This window comes from Castanea sativa, chromosome 7 (genome assembly GCF_040712315.1).
Source record: "Castanea sativa cultivar Marrone di Chiusa Pesio chromosome 7, ASM4071231v1".
Lineage (NCBI taxonomy): Eukaryota > Viridiplantae > Streptophyta > Magnoliopsida > Fagales > Fagaceae > Castanea > Castanea sativa.
In genome coordinates, this window is record NC_134019.1 from 33803398 (window position 1) to 33820685 (window position 17288).

The following is a 17288-nucleotide window of genomic DNA, read 5'->3' on the forward strand; positions in this document are numbered from 1 at the left end:
AAGGTACAGTTGGATAAGCCCAAGGATATCACCAACCCGAATGTGGAGCTCACCGAAAAGCCTTAAGAGAAGGTTAAAGATTAAGATTTAAGACCTGGAAGCCACTCTTTTCAAAAGCCAAAGAAGTTGAAGAAGAAAAAGAAGCTATTACCAAGGGGAGCGGAATGGTTCAGAGAGAAAAATAATAATAATAATAATAATAATAATAATAATAATAATAATAATAATAATGCTAACATGTCAGAAACCACGGTCTGTTTGCTTATGGACTTGTTTGTACCCTGGTGAAGCTGATAATTAAGTGTGGTATATCAATGAGAGCTGCTAGCAAAGGAAGAGAAGAAACAAGATTTGGAATTAAATATTAAACCACAAGCTTTTTGTTTTGTGGATTTTGAATGATCTTGTTTTGGTTTGTTTGTACTAATGTTGTAGATTTTGCTCATAAGTTTCTGCTTTGGCCATGTAGAATGTATTACTTATGAAATCATTGATTTTCTGGTACCCAAGAATTTGTTTCAATTTTTAAGATGTGTTCAAACCATTTTATCATTATTATTGAGAAAAAAGATGAGAGAGAGTTGGTTGAAATGGTTTGATAATGTGCAAGTGTGCAAAAGAGAACAATCAATGCAATAGTGAGAAATTGTGAGTTGCTTTAAGTCAAGGGGACCAAAATACATAAAAGAAGACGAAAATTAACAATAGTAGAAGTAATAACAAATGATATATCATTTATTAGAATCCATTTGGTAGGGGTATGTAAAAGTAGAAAGATAGAAAATAGTGAAGATGGAAAGTGGGGAGGGAAAATGTTTTAATTTTCTCTTATGTGCGTTTGGTTGGGGGTGGAAAAGTGAAGGAGTAGAAAACTCTTTTGTTTGATTGAGAAGAAAAATAAGAAGATCGAAAATGATTTTTGTATGAATTTACTCTCATGCTCTTATTGCATGATTTTTTTAATAGTTTGTAAGAAAAAAATACACTTAAAATACTTACGGACATTTAAAGCTTGAAAATGGAAAAAAAGAAACTAGGGGAGGGGCAAATGGGTAATTCCCCATATTAACCCACTTTCTCCCTAATTTGGGGTGAAAACTCCCTCTTCACAAGAAGTGGGCCCGAGGAGAAAACAATTCTCTCTCCTATTTTCCATCCCTCCAATCAAATAAACACACTCACCATTTTTCTTTTCTCTTTCCCATTTCCATTCCTCTTGTTTTCACTCTCTTAAAAAAGTAACCAAGAATATACTTAAGATAGAATAGGCCAATTGAATATCCCACAGATACCAATGACCATGCAAAAATATCAAAGAATCAACTTTAAAGAGTGAAGACGCATAAGAACAAATACTCTTCTTTTTTTTTTTGTTAAATCTGCGAAGTCCTAAAAAATATGACTTTCATACTAGTGAAAAATATCTAAACAGACTCTTGTTCCTTTCTATACATGTTTCGTGTGTGTATGTACAAACTTTTGTGAAACAATGCTAGTAGAATAAGGACTAACAAGTAATTTTCGAGCAAAAAATCATGCAGTGGAGCTTGCCTCAATGTCAGTAGAAGACAACTCGTTATTAAAGTAGGGCTCTTCTTCTTCCTCCCACATGATAATCTCCCTTGCATACCTAAGAGCTTCATCCACTGTGTCATTTTCCAACCCGGTTACTAGTGAAACAAACAACTTCTTATCTGTAAGAGAATTGAAAAGGGTCTTGAACTTCATTCCAATATAGTGGAAAGCACGTTGAGCCAACGAGGGATTAGTGCTGTTGTGACGATTCTGGCTGACAATAGGCTTAAAGTCACTAAACCATTCACATTGTGAGAGAGGGACCTGTTCAATCTTTTCCTCAAGCAGGTCAAACTTGTTGAGAATCAACAGGAAGTTCTTGTTCTCAAATGTTGGATGAGTGACCATGCTTTCAAAGAGATGCTTGCTTGCCAACATTTTGTTGGTTAGAACTCCATTACAGTCGGCAGAATATTCATCATAGTCAGTCATGGAAACACAAAATAGGACAATATCAGTGTCTTCAAACATGTCCAACCACTTGCAGTGTTCTCCTAGGCTTCTTGGATGCACTCTAATTAGTTGGTACCTGGAAATGCACTCTAATTACTCAACACCTTTAGGAATAGGCAAAACATGGCACTTTGTAAGAAAATAAAGCACTGTGTATCCCACTCTCTATGCAACTCAAACATACATGATTTAGTGGGAAAATTAATTGATATCTGATTTCCAAGAATTTCCTGAGTTTCTGGTTAACAAAAAATAAAAATGAACTAATACAAAAGAAACTAAAATTGAAAGAGATTTTCTTTTACTACATTCGACCACCAATGAAGCTTAAGTATTTGAGATGAAATCTAGTGCTTTTTTTTTCAATAACTATGAGAATGAATGGACAAGGATAAGCTGATATGAAGACCATGATATGGAAGGCCAAAGTTGAGGTTCCTTGAGTTTAACCTTGAGTTATGGATCAAGTAGCATCCTTACAAGAAAGAACAGAATTTTCATTGTTATGGATTCCTCTGCATTGGCAGAGCAAATCACAAAGATTTGTGCCTATCTAGGTACAGCTCTTTCAAATATAGCCATTTTCAAAAGGCTGAAAAGCAAACTGTACCAAACAGGCACAAAAAAATATATCTTCCAATACTTAAGAAGTTTCGACATTGACCATGACTTAGATTCTATCGTTGATGACTAGTTCTTGGTTGAATCTGACTAAAACTGCATTGCCCAAAACATTTTTAACAGAAATATGGTTAAAATAGTCATGAAGAAATTTTTACCATAGTTGATAAATCTTGATAAGGATCAAGGCGTTTTTGCTCATGAATTAATCAATGAAAAAAAGGGAGAACTGACCTCAGTGAACTATCACGCTGGTAATGAGGATCCAGTGTATCATCTTGTGTTGACTTGGGAAATGAAAATTCCATGCAAGTAAGGCTATTGGATGAGGTAATCCCGTCAGCATACAAGATGTCCATGTCAGAGGGTTTGTAATCTGTCCTAGAAATCTCGACAGCCTGCATTTGGAATACATGTTTAGCAAAAGAATAATTACAAAAGAAAAAGATTTTCTTAGTAATCATAGCTGATGCACTTGCCATTTTCCCATCAAAATGCACACAATCTAAAGCGCATAGTCACTACTAAAATGATAACTACAACACTGTTAATTGTATAAATCTAAGCTTCCAAAACTAACAAGATATTCTTGCGTTGATTGGATTCACATAACCTTGACTTCTAATTATAAATATGACTGGATAAATTCAGTCAAGCTGAGTGCCTTGTTCAAGTTTTTATTTTTTTGATAAGTAATGAAAAATTTTTATTAGAAATAAAACAAACCTAGTACACCGGTGGTGTACTAAGAGAGATACAATCAATGCTTTCAAGTTTTTAACAAAAAATCAGAACTAATGCTTTCAAGCTCAACTTATGAAGTATCCCCTCTATTTTTCATTTCAAACCAACAAGAAAACCCAAACACCACACTGCTCCCTCTCCCCTTTCCCCAAAAATTCTGCTAGAACTGCAGAACTTATGAAGTACAATACAATCGAAACACTTGATTCATACCCAATAATAGGAACAAAGGATACAAGAAAACATTAACGACCATTGAAACAATCAAGAATGGCTGGCAAGAATTAGTGCACTGCAAGATTACTGATGCAGCTGCTACATCTAAAAGCTGAAGGATGATGCCCTTTTAAAAGTAACAACAGAATTTATACTGCTATTCTACTTATCACTGTGAAACAAACTATAATTGTGAAGATTGGTCATCAAGAGCTCATCATAGGCGATTCAAATAATTAAAAAAGAAGACCAAAAAAAAAAAAAAAAACACTTATTGGAGGTTTTATGTCTGAGAAAGAGAGAGGAGAACACAGAAAATAATCTCACCTGATCTAGGAAATAAGTAGCTACTCTGGGTAGCATTTGTAATTCATTCCTCCGGTTGTATGTTGCTTGAATGGCTGCATCCTTCCACATCTCCTCAATAAATGATGCATATTCACAAGAAGCAGATGAAAATACGGCCTCCAAATTATCTGACAGCAAAACTTGGAGGAGCCAATCTGAGAAAGCTCTCACTCTTGTCCCAACAGAATAGATTGTTGTATCGTCAATCTGAATTGTATCACCTGTTGTGAATATAAAAATTTAGGCTATAATCTAGATAAGCTAATTTCTGATGTTAATATGTTCATCCTAAAGGTAAATCTTAACTGTAATACCATAATGTAATTTGATCAACAAAAGGTACACCATAACTTCACATGACAAAAAAGCAAAGGATTTCGAACCAAGAGGAAGCATCAAAAGTACTTGTAAAGAGCATGGCACTAATCTGCCACAATAGAACTGGTCCTGAGCTGTTTAACTAACTAGCCATTTGAAGAGATTATTTTGGAAAACCTCTAGTGATCAGTATTATACACATAAAATTCACAACAAAGGCATTAGAAATTTGTCAGCTGCATGCAGTCATTTGAGTCTACAATTTCAAATTTTAGTAGTAAAAGGTCCTCTAAACACAAATTTTGCATTTGACCTTTATTTCCCTTAAATTTTTCAGGACGTATTCAATTTCCCTCTGGTTACTAACTAGAGGGAAAGTACATATGCTACTAAGATACAAAGTTCTCCATTGCTGGATCCTAGACTATCACTAAAGTGTTCAACTACTCCCCGATGGCCAAGTAATTACAGATTAAAGAGAAATAAAATTAAATAGCTATCTCAAGATATTCTTGAGTCCATCCTTGACATGTACTCTATGTACTTTCTCAAGTTGGAAGAATGGGGAAAAAAATGAATAAGATATATTCTTTTTGAATAATTAGAAAAGTCCAGTGATCAACCACTTGGCTTCTATAGTAGAGGATGGTCAGATGTGGTTCTGTTAAATTGGGGATTCAAAGAATCCAATTCATGTTGCTATGCAAATATTTCTCACTAGTCATGTTGTTAAATGGAGAAATTGTAAGAAAAACATTAGGGGAAAAAAATCACAAATAAAAATAATAATTAATGATAAACAAGTTGTTTCCTCTTTTTAACTAGAAAAGTTCTGTGAGAAAAACTCTAGAAGAACATGTGGAAGGACTTAAATGCTTTTATGGTCACTGTTAGAATGATGGTTATATGCCCAAATTCACTTCAAACACTAAAGCTTTTAGACAAGAGGTAGTTTATCATTATATTAGAGTAGGTGATCATGGGTTTGAATCTTGTCTCCACTCTTCCTCCCATTCAAAAATTAAATACTCCCATGCATTGGACCCTGCTTAGGGGAAGATTGGGTCCATACACGAGGGGATTATTAAAATAATCGCCAGTTTGCTTCAGGCTCATCAAAATGCCGGACCACAACAGGGCAGGAACCCTCCATTCTTCCTGAAACTTGACCTCAAAATGGATCTATTTTAAGTGATTAAATTCACCCTCTATAATAGTTTAAGCTTTTGGGATAATTGATAATTTATCAGTCACAGTAGACAAAAATGAAACTCCAGCAGCAAAGTCACAAGATTCATAAAATAATTGTAGATGTTGATTGTGTTGTAGAAAAAAAAAATAGAACAGAATCTCACAGAAGAGACCATAGTAGAGACTCTGGAGACTAGAACATAATGAAGGACAAAGTAATGATATAAATGTTTTCCGATCATCCCTGTCACCATCATCATCCAAAACCTGATTCGAACTGTTTAGTAACTAAATGCATGGATCTTGTGTCACATTTTTAGAGAACTTTACAAGGTAACAAAAAATTGTTCAAAGTTGTGTGTGTGAGCACACTAGCATTCAGTTAATTGTTGCACACGATAAAATACTATCTATGCATATTGAAAAATGAAAACTAACTTTTATGCATTTTCAACATACCCTTAACATAATTCTTATATATCAATTGACAAAACAAAATTAGCATATAAGCTCTGTAAAGAAGAAAATTAAATAGAATCAACTTTCATCATACCTGAAGGTCCAGACTTATCGACAGCACATCTTTTCCGCTTCTCAAGCAAAATTTCTTCTTCAAATCGTTCTCGTCCCTCAAGAAGAACACCGAGATATCCGAATAAATTTCTTTGGATTAAAAATTTGATATTTTGGCGCTCATCTTCAGAGAAAGGAATACCATACAGAATCTTGGCCTAATATAATCAAAAACAGTGTTTCCAGTGTCACCAAAAATTTAAACACATTTAACAACACAAATGAATGTCAAGGTTTAACTGTATCAAAACCATGTTTTCAGTATCAGTGTTTTGAAGATCACTAGAGAAATTGTTAGTTTCATCATGTTTTCCCGCATTAGTTAATTGACTTTGATGGAAAATTATTCATAAAAAGAATATGAATAAAATATAATATAGCAGGAAATAAGGGAGAAAATAGAGTTACTTGAAATAAGTTTTATACTAGTTTATTGTAACATAAAATCCTCTGAGAAAGAGAAATAAATTACTGCCACAATACACTAATCTAACCTTTGCCATCACATTTCACAAGGATTTCAACATAATTATAAAATTGGTTGAGTACTGAGGGTAAAGAACTAACCTATGAGATGTTCATCAAAGTTTGATTTATCGTACATGAAAATTAATTATAGAACAAGATTAAGATGAAGTTAGTTCCCTCCATTAATATTTTACCTGTTTATATATCGTACTTGTGCCAGATTTGTCATAACCAACTAAAAGAAATTTATGAATAGATTTCTGCGCAAGGTTGTCTCGGATTTCTCCATTCACTTCTTTCCGAGAAGGATTTTCAGGACCAGGAGGAACTGGCAGAGACAAGACTGCACAAACCAGCTTTGTTCTAGTCTGTAAAGAGAGTATTTGCACAATTATTTAAGTGTAATAAGATGAACTGGGTAAAACAAGCATGCAAATGTGCATCAGTATGCAAACTTACCTTGCCCCATATTTTACCCTTTTCATTCTTCTGCCCCTCTTCCTGGTATGTCCCGTCTTCACTCACCCAAAAGTGAGGCTTTCCTTCACACGGCACCCCAGCCGACTGTAAACATTTAAGAACAGCATTGATCTTACATGTTTAAAAAGCGCAGACCAATCCAAAACAACCCGACTGAATTGAGCACACCAACCTTTAGCATCCAAAGCTCTTCTTTTGTTATCTCCCTGTTATTTATCAATACTTTTGTGTTTCCGTTGCTAGCATTTCTCTTGACGTGGCCCCCAACATCCAGCTGGCAGGTTATAATCTGGGAAGGCTTTTGTCCTTCCTGTTCATTCAAACCACAACAACTATACCATTATGGCGGAATAGAAAAGACTATAATAATTAAAAGAAAAAGAAGATATTAAAATTGAACTAGCAGATTTTGGTGCTCACCTTTCCCCAAAAACCGGATACTTTATCATACCAATAGTGTCCTGGTCTCAGTTTTTTGGGTGGATTTTTGCAGTTTTGTAATTTGAAGAGCTGATCTTGTCTAAGAGCCTCACCATTCACAAAAACAAGCTCTGGTGGCACTTGATTCACTTCACATAGGATCTCAGAATTCATTATATTCTTAACTTCCAAATCAGTGAGCAGCCGCTTAAGCAACCTAGGACCCTTGCCCAACTTCCCTCGCCTCGTCTCATCAATCCTATAACCAATGCAAGTAACACATTTCCTTCCTTCTGGCATTGACCCCATTGCTCTCAGCACACAATCATAACAAAACTTAGCTCCACAAACAATGCAAACCTCCTTCTCCGCGAACCGTTTTCTCCTGTGGCATCGATAGCATACCCCTTTCTTCAATCTCTCAATCTTAGGCCTCATACTAACACTTCCTTCCTCAGACTCATCAACTTCTTCATGAACTACCACTTCATTCGATTCAAAAGTCACCGATGGCCTTTTGACATGGTGGGGAATTTCGTCATTACCATCATCCTCTCTGCAAGAAAAAACCTCAGAGGAAGGCACCCGTGAGCTTAAACCAGATTCTGTTGATTCCCAATTGGTTGGATTCATATAATCTTGAAAACCTCCATCCTCCTTGTCATCATCAGGTACTTCCAATGTACCAGAACTTCCAATTCCATGTGATAACTTGGGTTTAGACTCATAACCAATCTCACAAGCTAATTTACCCGAGCTATCTATCCTATCTACTGGCTCCTTTGACGATTTCTGGTTTGAAGTTTTGGACTTTACAATTGGTTGGATAATTGGGAATGAGAGATTATTCAACAAAGTGCCTGAAGAAATTGGAGATGCAATTGGGATTTGGCTAATTTTAACTGGTACTATTTGCGGGATAGCATAGGTGACAGGAGGTCCTTGGTACTCCATAGCAATAGAGTACTCCGTATTGAAGATTTCTTCATCATCATTTTCAGGAATTGCAGGCACCGCTGCTGGCCACAACTTTTTCAGCAGTCCGGCCATTGTTGTTTAATTGATCCTATTCTAGATACAAATTAAACAAAACAACTAGTTCCAATTCCACAAACCCTCAAAGCATATGAACTAATATGGAAAACCCATGAAGCATATAATCAATTTAATCACAAAAAAAGAAAAGAATCAAAATCAAAACTTGATTATTTCAATGAATCAAAATTGAGTAGCCATAAACACACACACACACTCTCTCTCACACATAGACTGTGTAAGAACTTGAAATCTTCTCCGGAAGAAAATGGAAATGACAAAGTAAACGAAGATAACAACTTAGAAAAGAGAGAAGACTGAGTACTGAAAGTTTTTGTTGACAACTGTACATTATTTTTTTTTTTCTTTTTCTTTTTTTCCACATCAAACGCGTTGAAGGGTTCAGAAAATTCTAGGAATTGATGGGACAAAGACCCATGAGAGTGAAGAAAAAACCAGCAGAGGAAAATTCATAAGACCCGGGAGTTAATGTTTTGGTCTAGGCTCGTATTCTCTACAATCTAGTAGAATACAAATGTACAATTTAGGAACAATTAAAGCTTTTTGGGTTGTACCATGGAAGTGTACGAGGTCTTTATGATATGTTAAAAGGGTAATATTGTCCAAAAAGTACATCCAAAAAGAAATTTGTACTTTTTTGGTATTCCGTATACCAAGAGTATTCAGTACGGTCCACGTTAGGTTAGTTGGTAGTTGGACTTGGCGTGTTGACTTTGCTTTCTTTTTTCTTTTTCTTTTTAATTTTTTTTGGTGACTTGGTTTATTTTGGCACTTAAATCATTTAACACATGTTGTGATTTACATTTTTTTTTTTTTTTTTGCTGAATGTGTTGTGATTTACATTTACTAGAGTGAATTTGATTCGAGATATTTTAAGACTATAATCAAATTTTACATCTATTTACCTAATTATCTTATATATAACAACTGTCTCTCATTTTCACATAAATCATGCTGCCAAGTTAGCTATATGAATAATTTTGAAAATATGTTTGAACTCAGTTAATGTGATTGTAGAATTTTTCAACTGATTGAGAACTGAGAAGCTTCCGTGAATCTTCACCACTGGCCCACGTGGACCGTGTTGCACAAGAAATCAATGGGCTTTGGCGTAGTGGATATTTCAAACTATCATAATTTCCAGTTGGTCCACTACGATTGACTCTACCATTTTCTCTAGCCCTGGCCCATGCATAGCCACTCCTGTCCAATGTAATTAAATTGCTCATATGAGCTGTTTGTATCCTAAACCTTAGGTTCATTTCTTAGGTATTGACCCTTTGATTTTCCAAATGAATGAGAGTCACAATAATTGTAGCTATTGTTTTTATTCCATCAGTTATGGTTAGATGTATTTCTTATTTCGTTTGTTGGGCCTAGTATTGTAGGTTTGTTACTAAGTGGGGCATTAAGGTAGTTGGATCTATATATAAATTACTAAGGTAGAATTATGTCTGGTTCAAAGGTTAAATAGGTCAACCCCACCCTGCATGGGTGGATGACAATAACAAAAAAAATATCATTGATATTACTTTCTTCACGTTTCTCCTATTTTGTAATGAAAGTCTATTGTTTTTCTTTTTGAAAAATATATATTATTTTTCTTAAAACAATTAATACAAAATGATTTATTAATGCATGTACATAAGTGGATTCAATTGGAGAATCTATGGTATAATATTTTAAAAATGGTATATCTCCGATAAACATTATAGTAGCTTCTATAGATAAAGATCTACTCCATTTTAAACGGATGATTATTACAATTAAAATTGCTCTAGAAATATGACACCCTCCATACAAATAATTTCAAATAAAAGACACATAGGGGAGTCAAATTTGAGACTTTATGGGTTGAACAAATCATTACATCTATTTGATCATATATAGAACCCATTAACATTATTTTGTTCGTTGGATTAGTGCCTAAACTGAACATAATCCATGCTTGACCATGCCATTATCATCCTTTATTTGTAGATTACAATTATTTTATTCTGTTTGTATTCAAGTCTACTTGGCTGTTCATCATCTGATCCATTGGGCATTTTCTTTGGTCAATTATCACCATTTTCCTTCTTGTTTCTTTGTGTAAATAGAGTATATTTATTGTTGAGGGAAAAGATTGTCTAGCCCTGGCCCATGCATAGGCACTCCTGTCCAATGTAGTTCTTTTCAAGTTTTTTTTTTTTTTGATAGGGGTAGTTCTTTTCAAGTTTTAAATTGCTCACGACCCATTTGGGTCCTAAACCTTAGGTACATTTTGTTAGGTATTGAATCTTAGATTTTCCAATTGAATTGAGAATCACAATGATTGTACCATTAGTTATGGTTAGATGTATTTCCTATTTTGTTGTTGGGCCTAAAGTAGGCTCGTTACCAAATGGGATTATTAAGGTGGTTAGATTTATATGTGAATTGCTAAGGTAAAATCACACCTCGGGTTTATGGGTTTAATAGGCCAACCTTGTCCTACATGGGTGGGTAACAATCACAAAAAATTGATTATTGATATTACTTTCCTCAAATTTCTCCTATTTTGTAATGAAAGTTTATTATTTTCCATTATTAAAAAAATTATTAATTTAAAAAAAATTAATACAAAGTGATTTATTAATAAATGCAAACACTTGATTAAATTCAATTGGAGAACCTATGATACAATGTTTAAAAAATGATATCTACCACCACTTCCCCTTGGTGCGGTGGTCACTCTATAAATATAAATGCTTGTGGGGTGTGGGGGCAAGGGCCGAAGTTCAAATCTCAAAGAGGGAGCTTCACATACATATACACTTAGATTAGGCTAGAGTAGAAATTCTATCTTTTATATATATATATAAAAAAAAAAAAAAAGATATCTAATAAACATTAATAGTCTCTATAGAAAAAGATATTCTCTATTTTAAAATGGATGAATATTACAATTAAAATTGCTCAAGAAATATGATTCTCTCTCTATACAAATAATTTCAAATAAATGTCACATAGGATTATGGGGGAGTCAGATTTGAGATTTTATTGATTGAAAAAATCATTATATCTATTTGATCATATATATAGAACACATTAACATTATTTTGTTCGTTGGATTAGTGCCTAAACTGAACATAATCCATGCTTGACCATACCATTTTCATCCTCTATTTGTAAATTTCAATTATTTTATTTTGTTTGTATACAAGACTAATAGTCAATTTAGCTGCTCATCATCTGATCCACTGGGCATTTTCCTAAGTCATTTATCATCCTTTTCCTTATTGTTTCTTTGTGTTAATAAAGTGTATTTAGTCTCATCAAAAAATAAAAATAAATAAAGCGTATTTATTGTTGAGGAAAAAGATTGTTCTTAGAACTATAGAGTCAAATGAGAACAGTCATTTCACTTATCAAACTTACAAGCAAAACGAGTGGGATATTCATAATTCTGATAAAATGCAATAACAGAATGTTAAAAATCAAGCCCAGCCCCAAGATAGGCCCAAGATTGACTCAAAATCTGTTTAAAACAAGTAAATAAGCCCAAATTAGGCTAGCCAGTAGATCAACCCAAATGGCTTTTTTCAAACCCTGACCAAATTAGGCTAGCAAACTGGAAATGGCTCTACCTTAAGCCCAAGCCCTGGAAATTTTAAAACGGAATACGCCCAAAATCTAAGACCATGGTAAGTTGATAACATGCCAAAGATTATGAGGAAAAAACAAAACTCCAAGCCAATGAGAGCCTTTATTACATACGTAGAATTACATGTCTAAGAACATAACACAAACTAGAGGTTCAGCCCAAAAAATAAAAAACACAAGCTAGGGGAAATTTTATTTTTAAAAAAGTATAAGTACATAATTACCATATTTCGAAGATGCATCTTGGTGATATACCAAGAAGAACCAGCTTCAAGCTTGTTACCCATGGGTGCAGAACTCCTTGTAATAGTGCACCTTCCAAAGCCACTGACCACCCATGAATGAGAATAAAAGTTTCAGGAATGGTTTATCAATAATCAATTTTTTTTTCTTCTTGTTAGATGTAAAGTGAAGCTGCACAAATTGGACTTCTTTATGAGCTAGGTAAGGTGGGTTGGAGTATTTTTGTAGTACTTATATAGGCTTGACTTGAGGGAGAGGATGACAAACTAAGGGCTTGTTTGGATCACCATGATTTTGAGTGATATCACTCAATTTTCATCACTGAGTTTTCAAAACGCGTGAGTCCCACTTAAAAAATCTTGTTTGGCTTGGTTTTTGGGTGATGTTTCCATCACTCAAAACTCAAAAATTTGAGTGATGGATGATGGAAACTAAAAACTAAAAAAAGAATTTTGGTGTTTTCAATTTCTAAAATATGAGTTATGGTGGAACAATGTGAGTTATGTGATTGAGTTATGTGACCAAACAAAAATTTTGGAATTTTTGAGATAAAGTGAGGTTTGGATCATGAGTAATAGATTTTGAGTTTGAGTTATGAGTTATGAGTTATGAGTATTGAATTATGAAAACTGAGTCATAGCCAAACCAAACGAGCCTTAAGTCTCCTTAATTTCTCAATATCACATTAGATTTCCTATCATACGTTTAGATACCATAATTGGCTAAAGTCTCATCAATATTAAGACGTCTTTCCCATGCTAGGAAAAATTCATGGAATGTATATGGATTTTTCAGTATTCCAATAAACTTTTCCAGAACTTCCAATTTTCCAATTAAGTTTTCAAAATTGAGGGAAATTTTATCCAAGTCACTTGCTAAACTAAGCCAAGTATTAATTATGATAAACAAAAAATGATAATGATGGTTAGCATTTTAAATTGCAATGAATATTTCTAAGCAATGATCAACACTATATTTCCTTAACTAGAAGAGAATTCTTAGGTACTACTAGAGTATGGTCTATGGAAAATGATGTTTTCTTCCTCTTACATTCATGGTAGAATTTGCTATAAATATAAAAGGAGGGAGTATCATTTCTTTGTACTCCAAGAGTTTCTAAGAATTTTCCTTCATTTTTGGCATGTTTGTTGAATGAAAAAATTGTAAGAGAAAAAGGAGGGAAAAAAATAGGTATCCCAAATAACAATATTACATGAGTCAGAAGAATGTTTAAGCATGTTTCGCACCTTTGGAGGCAAATGTCATACCCACTTATCTTGCCTATAGCCCGAGAATGCTCACAACATGTCACTTGCTGAAGCCGAAGAGCTACCTGATATTTAGATTTCACCGTAAAGCTTTGTCATTTATTTTCAAGTTTGTCTCAAGACTCCCAAGCTGTACCTTCAAAATGTCATCCTTGGTACATAGTACATACTATGATCAAGCAAGTGGAAATCAACTTGCGATTTTACTACGTAATGGTCTCATCTACAAGATCTTTAACAAGCAAGGTGTGGTCACCCCCCCCCCCCCCCATCTAGAAAATTAGGAGGGTATGGCATCCATTTATGGGTTCTCTCTCCAATCATTCTTCCATCCTTCATTTCCCCCAGTTGCTATTTTACAACCAAATCCTCAAAAAGAATGCTTTATCCGAGTATGGGTTTTTATAAATTTTTGCATCCTCGAAAGAAGTTGGTTCATATATATAGAACCAACTTGTAAGGTTGAATTTATTCAACTATGTGTTAGCTTTATTCTGTGCCAATTTTGCTTGTAATTTCAGCAATTAGATACCCTGTGTGGAAATTATGTAAGGGTTGTGTGTGAGAGAGTGTGAAGAAAAATCAAGTTGTGTGCATTCAAAGGAGTCTCGCAACTGGATCTCACAACTGACTTGCGACTGACAAGTCGTCAAAGTGCCACACGTGCGAAGCATGCAGGAAGCTGAAGGGTCACGATAGCTGGAGCACTACTGGACAAAAAGTATAGTTTGGCTTGGCAGTTAACTCGTTACTCGAACCAGTCACGAGAGTGAGTCGCTAGAAATGCCATGTTTTGTAGAAAAATGACTTTTCACATTCCTTATGTATCCTTCTATACCACGAAATGTAGAGAGCTCCCACAGAGAATTTTGAGAGAGAAACCCTAAAGAAAATCAAGATTGACTTATTCATAATCTTAGACTTTTGATTCTCCAAATTCCACTACTCTCACCCTCTCCATTGACATATCCTTGAGAGGTTCATTAGCCAAATTCTTATCTCACTATACCCATATCAATGAGGAGATATTTTAGTACTTGAGAAGTAGTTCAGAGATGACCAATTCATTTGGTTGATGCAATGGGCTTATTACGGGATTCGGAAAGTTAGAGAAAACATGATTAAGCTTAACCAGTTGGTAATAGGAGCTTGGAGGGCTCAAGTACATTGGGTAGACTAGGCTTTGAGGGTCTTTTGTTATTTGTGTACTCCAACTTTATTATCTAGTGGATCATTTCACCGCTTAAAGGGCGGCAAATAGGTTTTTCACCAAGTTCTTCAGTTTCTTCTTCGATAACACGTATCGGTATTATCTTTGTGTTTGCATCTCTCTTCCCTTACTCTTTACATTTTAATTGCTACTATGATTGTGATTAACTATGGTTTAGAGTGGTTTACCAATTTGGATTTAGCTTATATTCATCATTCCGCACATATATTGTTTGTGTATAAGCTTGTGTTGGTAATTTTGAAATCGGGGGTCTAAACATTCATTAGTGTTTTACACACTAATTGAATTTTCAATTGGTACAGAGCGGGTGCACTTGTTGTGGTTTCATTACCTAAGTGTGATCCTAGACCCCATTTGAGATGGATTGATCTCAATCCCTCAATGCACCTCCCTACTTTGATGGGAGAAATTACGCCTTTTGAAAAGTGTGTTTACGTGCATTTCTATGTTCTATTGATGATAGTTTTTGGGACGCTGTCGAGACAGGATGGACTAGGCCGGAGGCCGCCAAATCCACCTAGGATAAGGCAGCCTTTGCGGTGGCAAATGCTAATAGCAAGGCTTTAAATACTATTTTATGTGGTGTCTCACCTAAAAATTTTCATAGGATCTCTCATGTTACAATTGCCAAGGAGGCGTGGCAAATTTTGAAGACAACCTATGAAGGCACCAAAAAGGTGAAGGATACCAAGTTGCAAATGTTCACCACTCGCTTCGAGGAGTTAAAGATGAATGAATACAAGTCATTCGACTCATTTTATGGAAAGCTAAATGAAGTGGTGATTGGAAAATTCAGTTTAGGAGAAAAGACGGAGGACTCTAAAATTGTTAGGAAGATTCTACAATCATTATTAGAGAGCTTCCGTGCAAAGGTTACTACCATCGAAGAGAGTAGACCTTGATGAGATTAAAATTCAAGAACTCATCGGTTCTCTTCAAACCTATGAGCTATCTCTACCATCACAAAGAATGAGAAAATCTCTTGATCTTAAGACAATCAATGAGAGATTGGAAGCTCAAGATTCCTCAGATGAGGATGAGGTTGAAAAAGAAGTGGCGTACCTTGCTAAGAACTTTCGTAAGTTTTTAAAGTTCAAGAAGGATGGAAAGTCTTTTGAGAAGGGAATATTCTCAAACTCTACAAAGAAGAAAAAGGATTTCAAGAAGAAGGATTCTAAAGATTCTTCTCCATCACAAGTGGTCATGTGCTACGAGTGCAAAAGGCATGGGCATGTGAAGAAAGAATGTCCCACATACTTAAAGGCAAAGGGTAAGGTGTTTGCCACTACTCTTAGTGACATAAACAACTCCAATTTGGACTCAGAAGAAAGCTGTGATGGAGAAGGAAATTACTCCACATTCATGGTCATTGCTCCTGTAGAATCTTTGGATGATTTAAGTGGTCTTGTGGAAGAGCTTGGTGAGCACACTAAAGTGGAGTCCATGGGAATTGGGGAGGAATCTAATGATGAAGACGAAGGAGCAAAGGGATTACAAGAATCCTATAATTTTCTTCTTAAGAAGACCAAAGAGTATGCAAGAGTGGCTAAAGCAGTCATTAAGAAAATGAAGAGAGCTGAGCAAGATTACAAAAGTCTTCTAGTGCGGCACAAGGAGACTAAATGCGAAGTTGAGACGTTAAACGAAGAACTAACTGAAGCCTATTCCAAAATCAAGTTTCTTGAGTTTGAAGTGATTCAAGCTTATGCTAAAGTGGAGCATTTTTCCTCCAAAAAATTTGACGAAGTGTTTATTCATTAAAAGCCTTTTTCTAACAAAAGCGGATTAGCATACACTGGAAAAAGTAGTTCAAGCGCCAATGTGTCCTAGGAGATGAAGTTTGTTAAGGCCAAGGAACCAATGATAACAACTTCTATTGTTGAGAAAGTGAAGGTTGAGAAGAAGTCAAATGTGATTGCTCAACGGGTTTTAACAAAGCCTCCAAACCCATTAGTAGCCAAACCCAAGGTTAAAGGAAACTCTCTTCTGAAGTCACAAAGAGGTCCACAAACTCAACATTTTTGCCATCATTGTGGAATTCGAGGACACACTAGACCTAATTGCCATAAGCTTCAAGTATTGAAGAATGCAAGTTTTCATAGGCCAAAAGGACCAAGAAATGGCAAAGGGAATCTCAAACAAGCAAAGGGGCGAGAAGTTGACTCCGATATTGGTGATGTGATGAAGATGATAGACACCATTACTTCTTGTTTGGAAAACTTCACACTAAGGATTGAGAATCGTAACCCGATTACTCGATCCTCTAAGGGTATCACCCTAAATGCACATGCCGTGTGGGTGAAGAAAGGTATACATGCATAAGCCTAGGAACATGTCCATGCATTAATACTTCCGATTTGGTATGACATTGTTTGGTTGTGTGCTTATGTTTTTCATTCTAGCATGTTTTTTGTTGTTTTGTTTTTAAAATGCTTGGAGTGTTTTTTTTTTTTGATCAA

General features: G+C 35.0%; 1 protein-coding gene across 2 annotated transcripts; it reads right to left on the minus strand.

Annotated features, from left to right (window-relative positions):
- Positions 1–1358: 1358 nt before the first annotated feature.
- Positions 1359–8960, minus strand: LOC142643720 (extra-large guanine nucleotide-binding protein 1-like). Of its 2 annotated transcripts, none has more exons than XM_075818431.1 (8): positions 7408–8960; positions 7160–7297; positions 6967–7071; positions 6702–6875; positions 6020–6197; positions 3937–4178; positions 2884–3047; positions 1359–2089 (listed from the first exon to the last, which is right to left on the minus strand). In XM_075818431.1, exons 1-8 carry the CDS (start codon positions 8455–8457, stop codon positions 1534–1536), a joined length of 2607 nt encoding a protein of 868 aa, XP_075674546.1. In that variant the 5' UTR covers positions 8458–8960; the 3' UTR covers positions 1359–1533. The 2 variants fall into 2 exon arrangements, with proteins under 2 accessions (XP_075674546.1, XP_075674545.1); XM_075818430.1 differs by having other exon boundaries at positions 1359–2104.
- Positions 8961–17288: the final 8328 nt, after the last annotated feature.

What these genes read in the sequence shown, in the direction of transcription:
- LOC142643720 (XM_075818430.1), bottom strand. Translation starts at nt 8,457, where the DNA reads ATGGCCGGACTGCTGAAAAAGTTGTGGCCAGCAGCGGTGCCTGCAATT. An exon ending in TATCCGGTTTTTGGGGAAAG is followed by an intron (nt 7,298 to 7,407) that starts GTGAGCACCAAA and finishes TTGAATGAACAG; the next exon opens with GAAGGACAAAAGCCTTCCCA. An exon ending in AAGAGCTTTGGATGCTAAAG is followed by an intron (nt 7,072 to 7,159) that starts GTTGGTGTGCTC and finishes AAATGTTTACAG; the next exon opens with TCGGCTGGGGTGCCGTGTGA.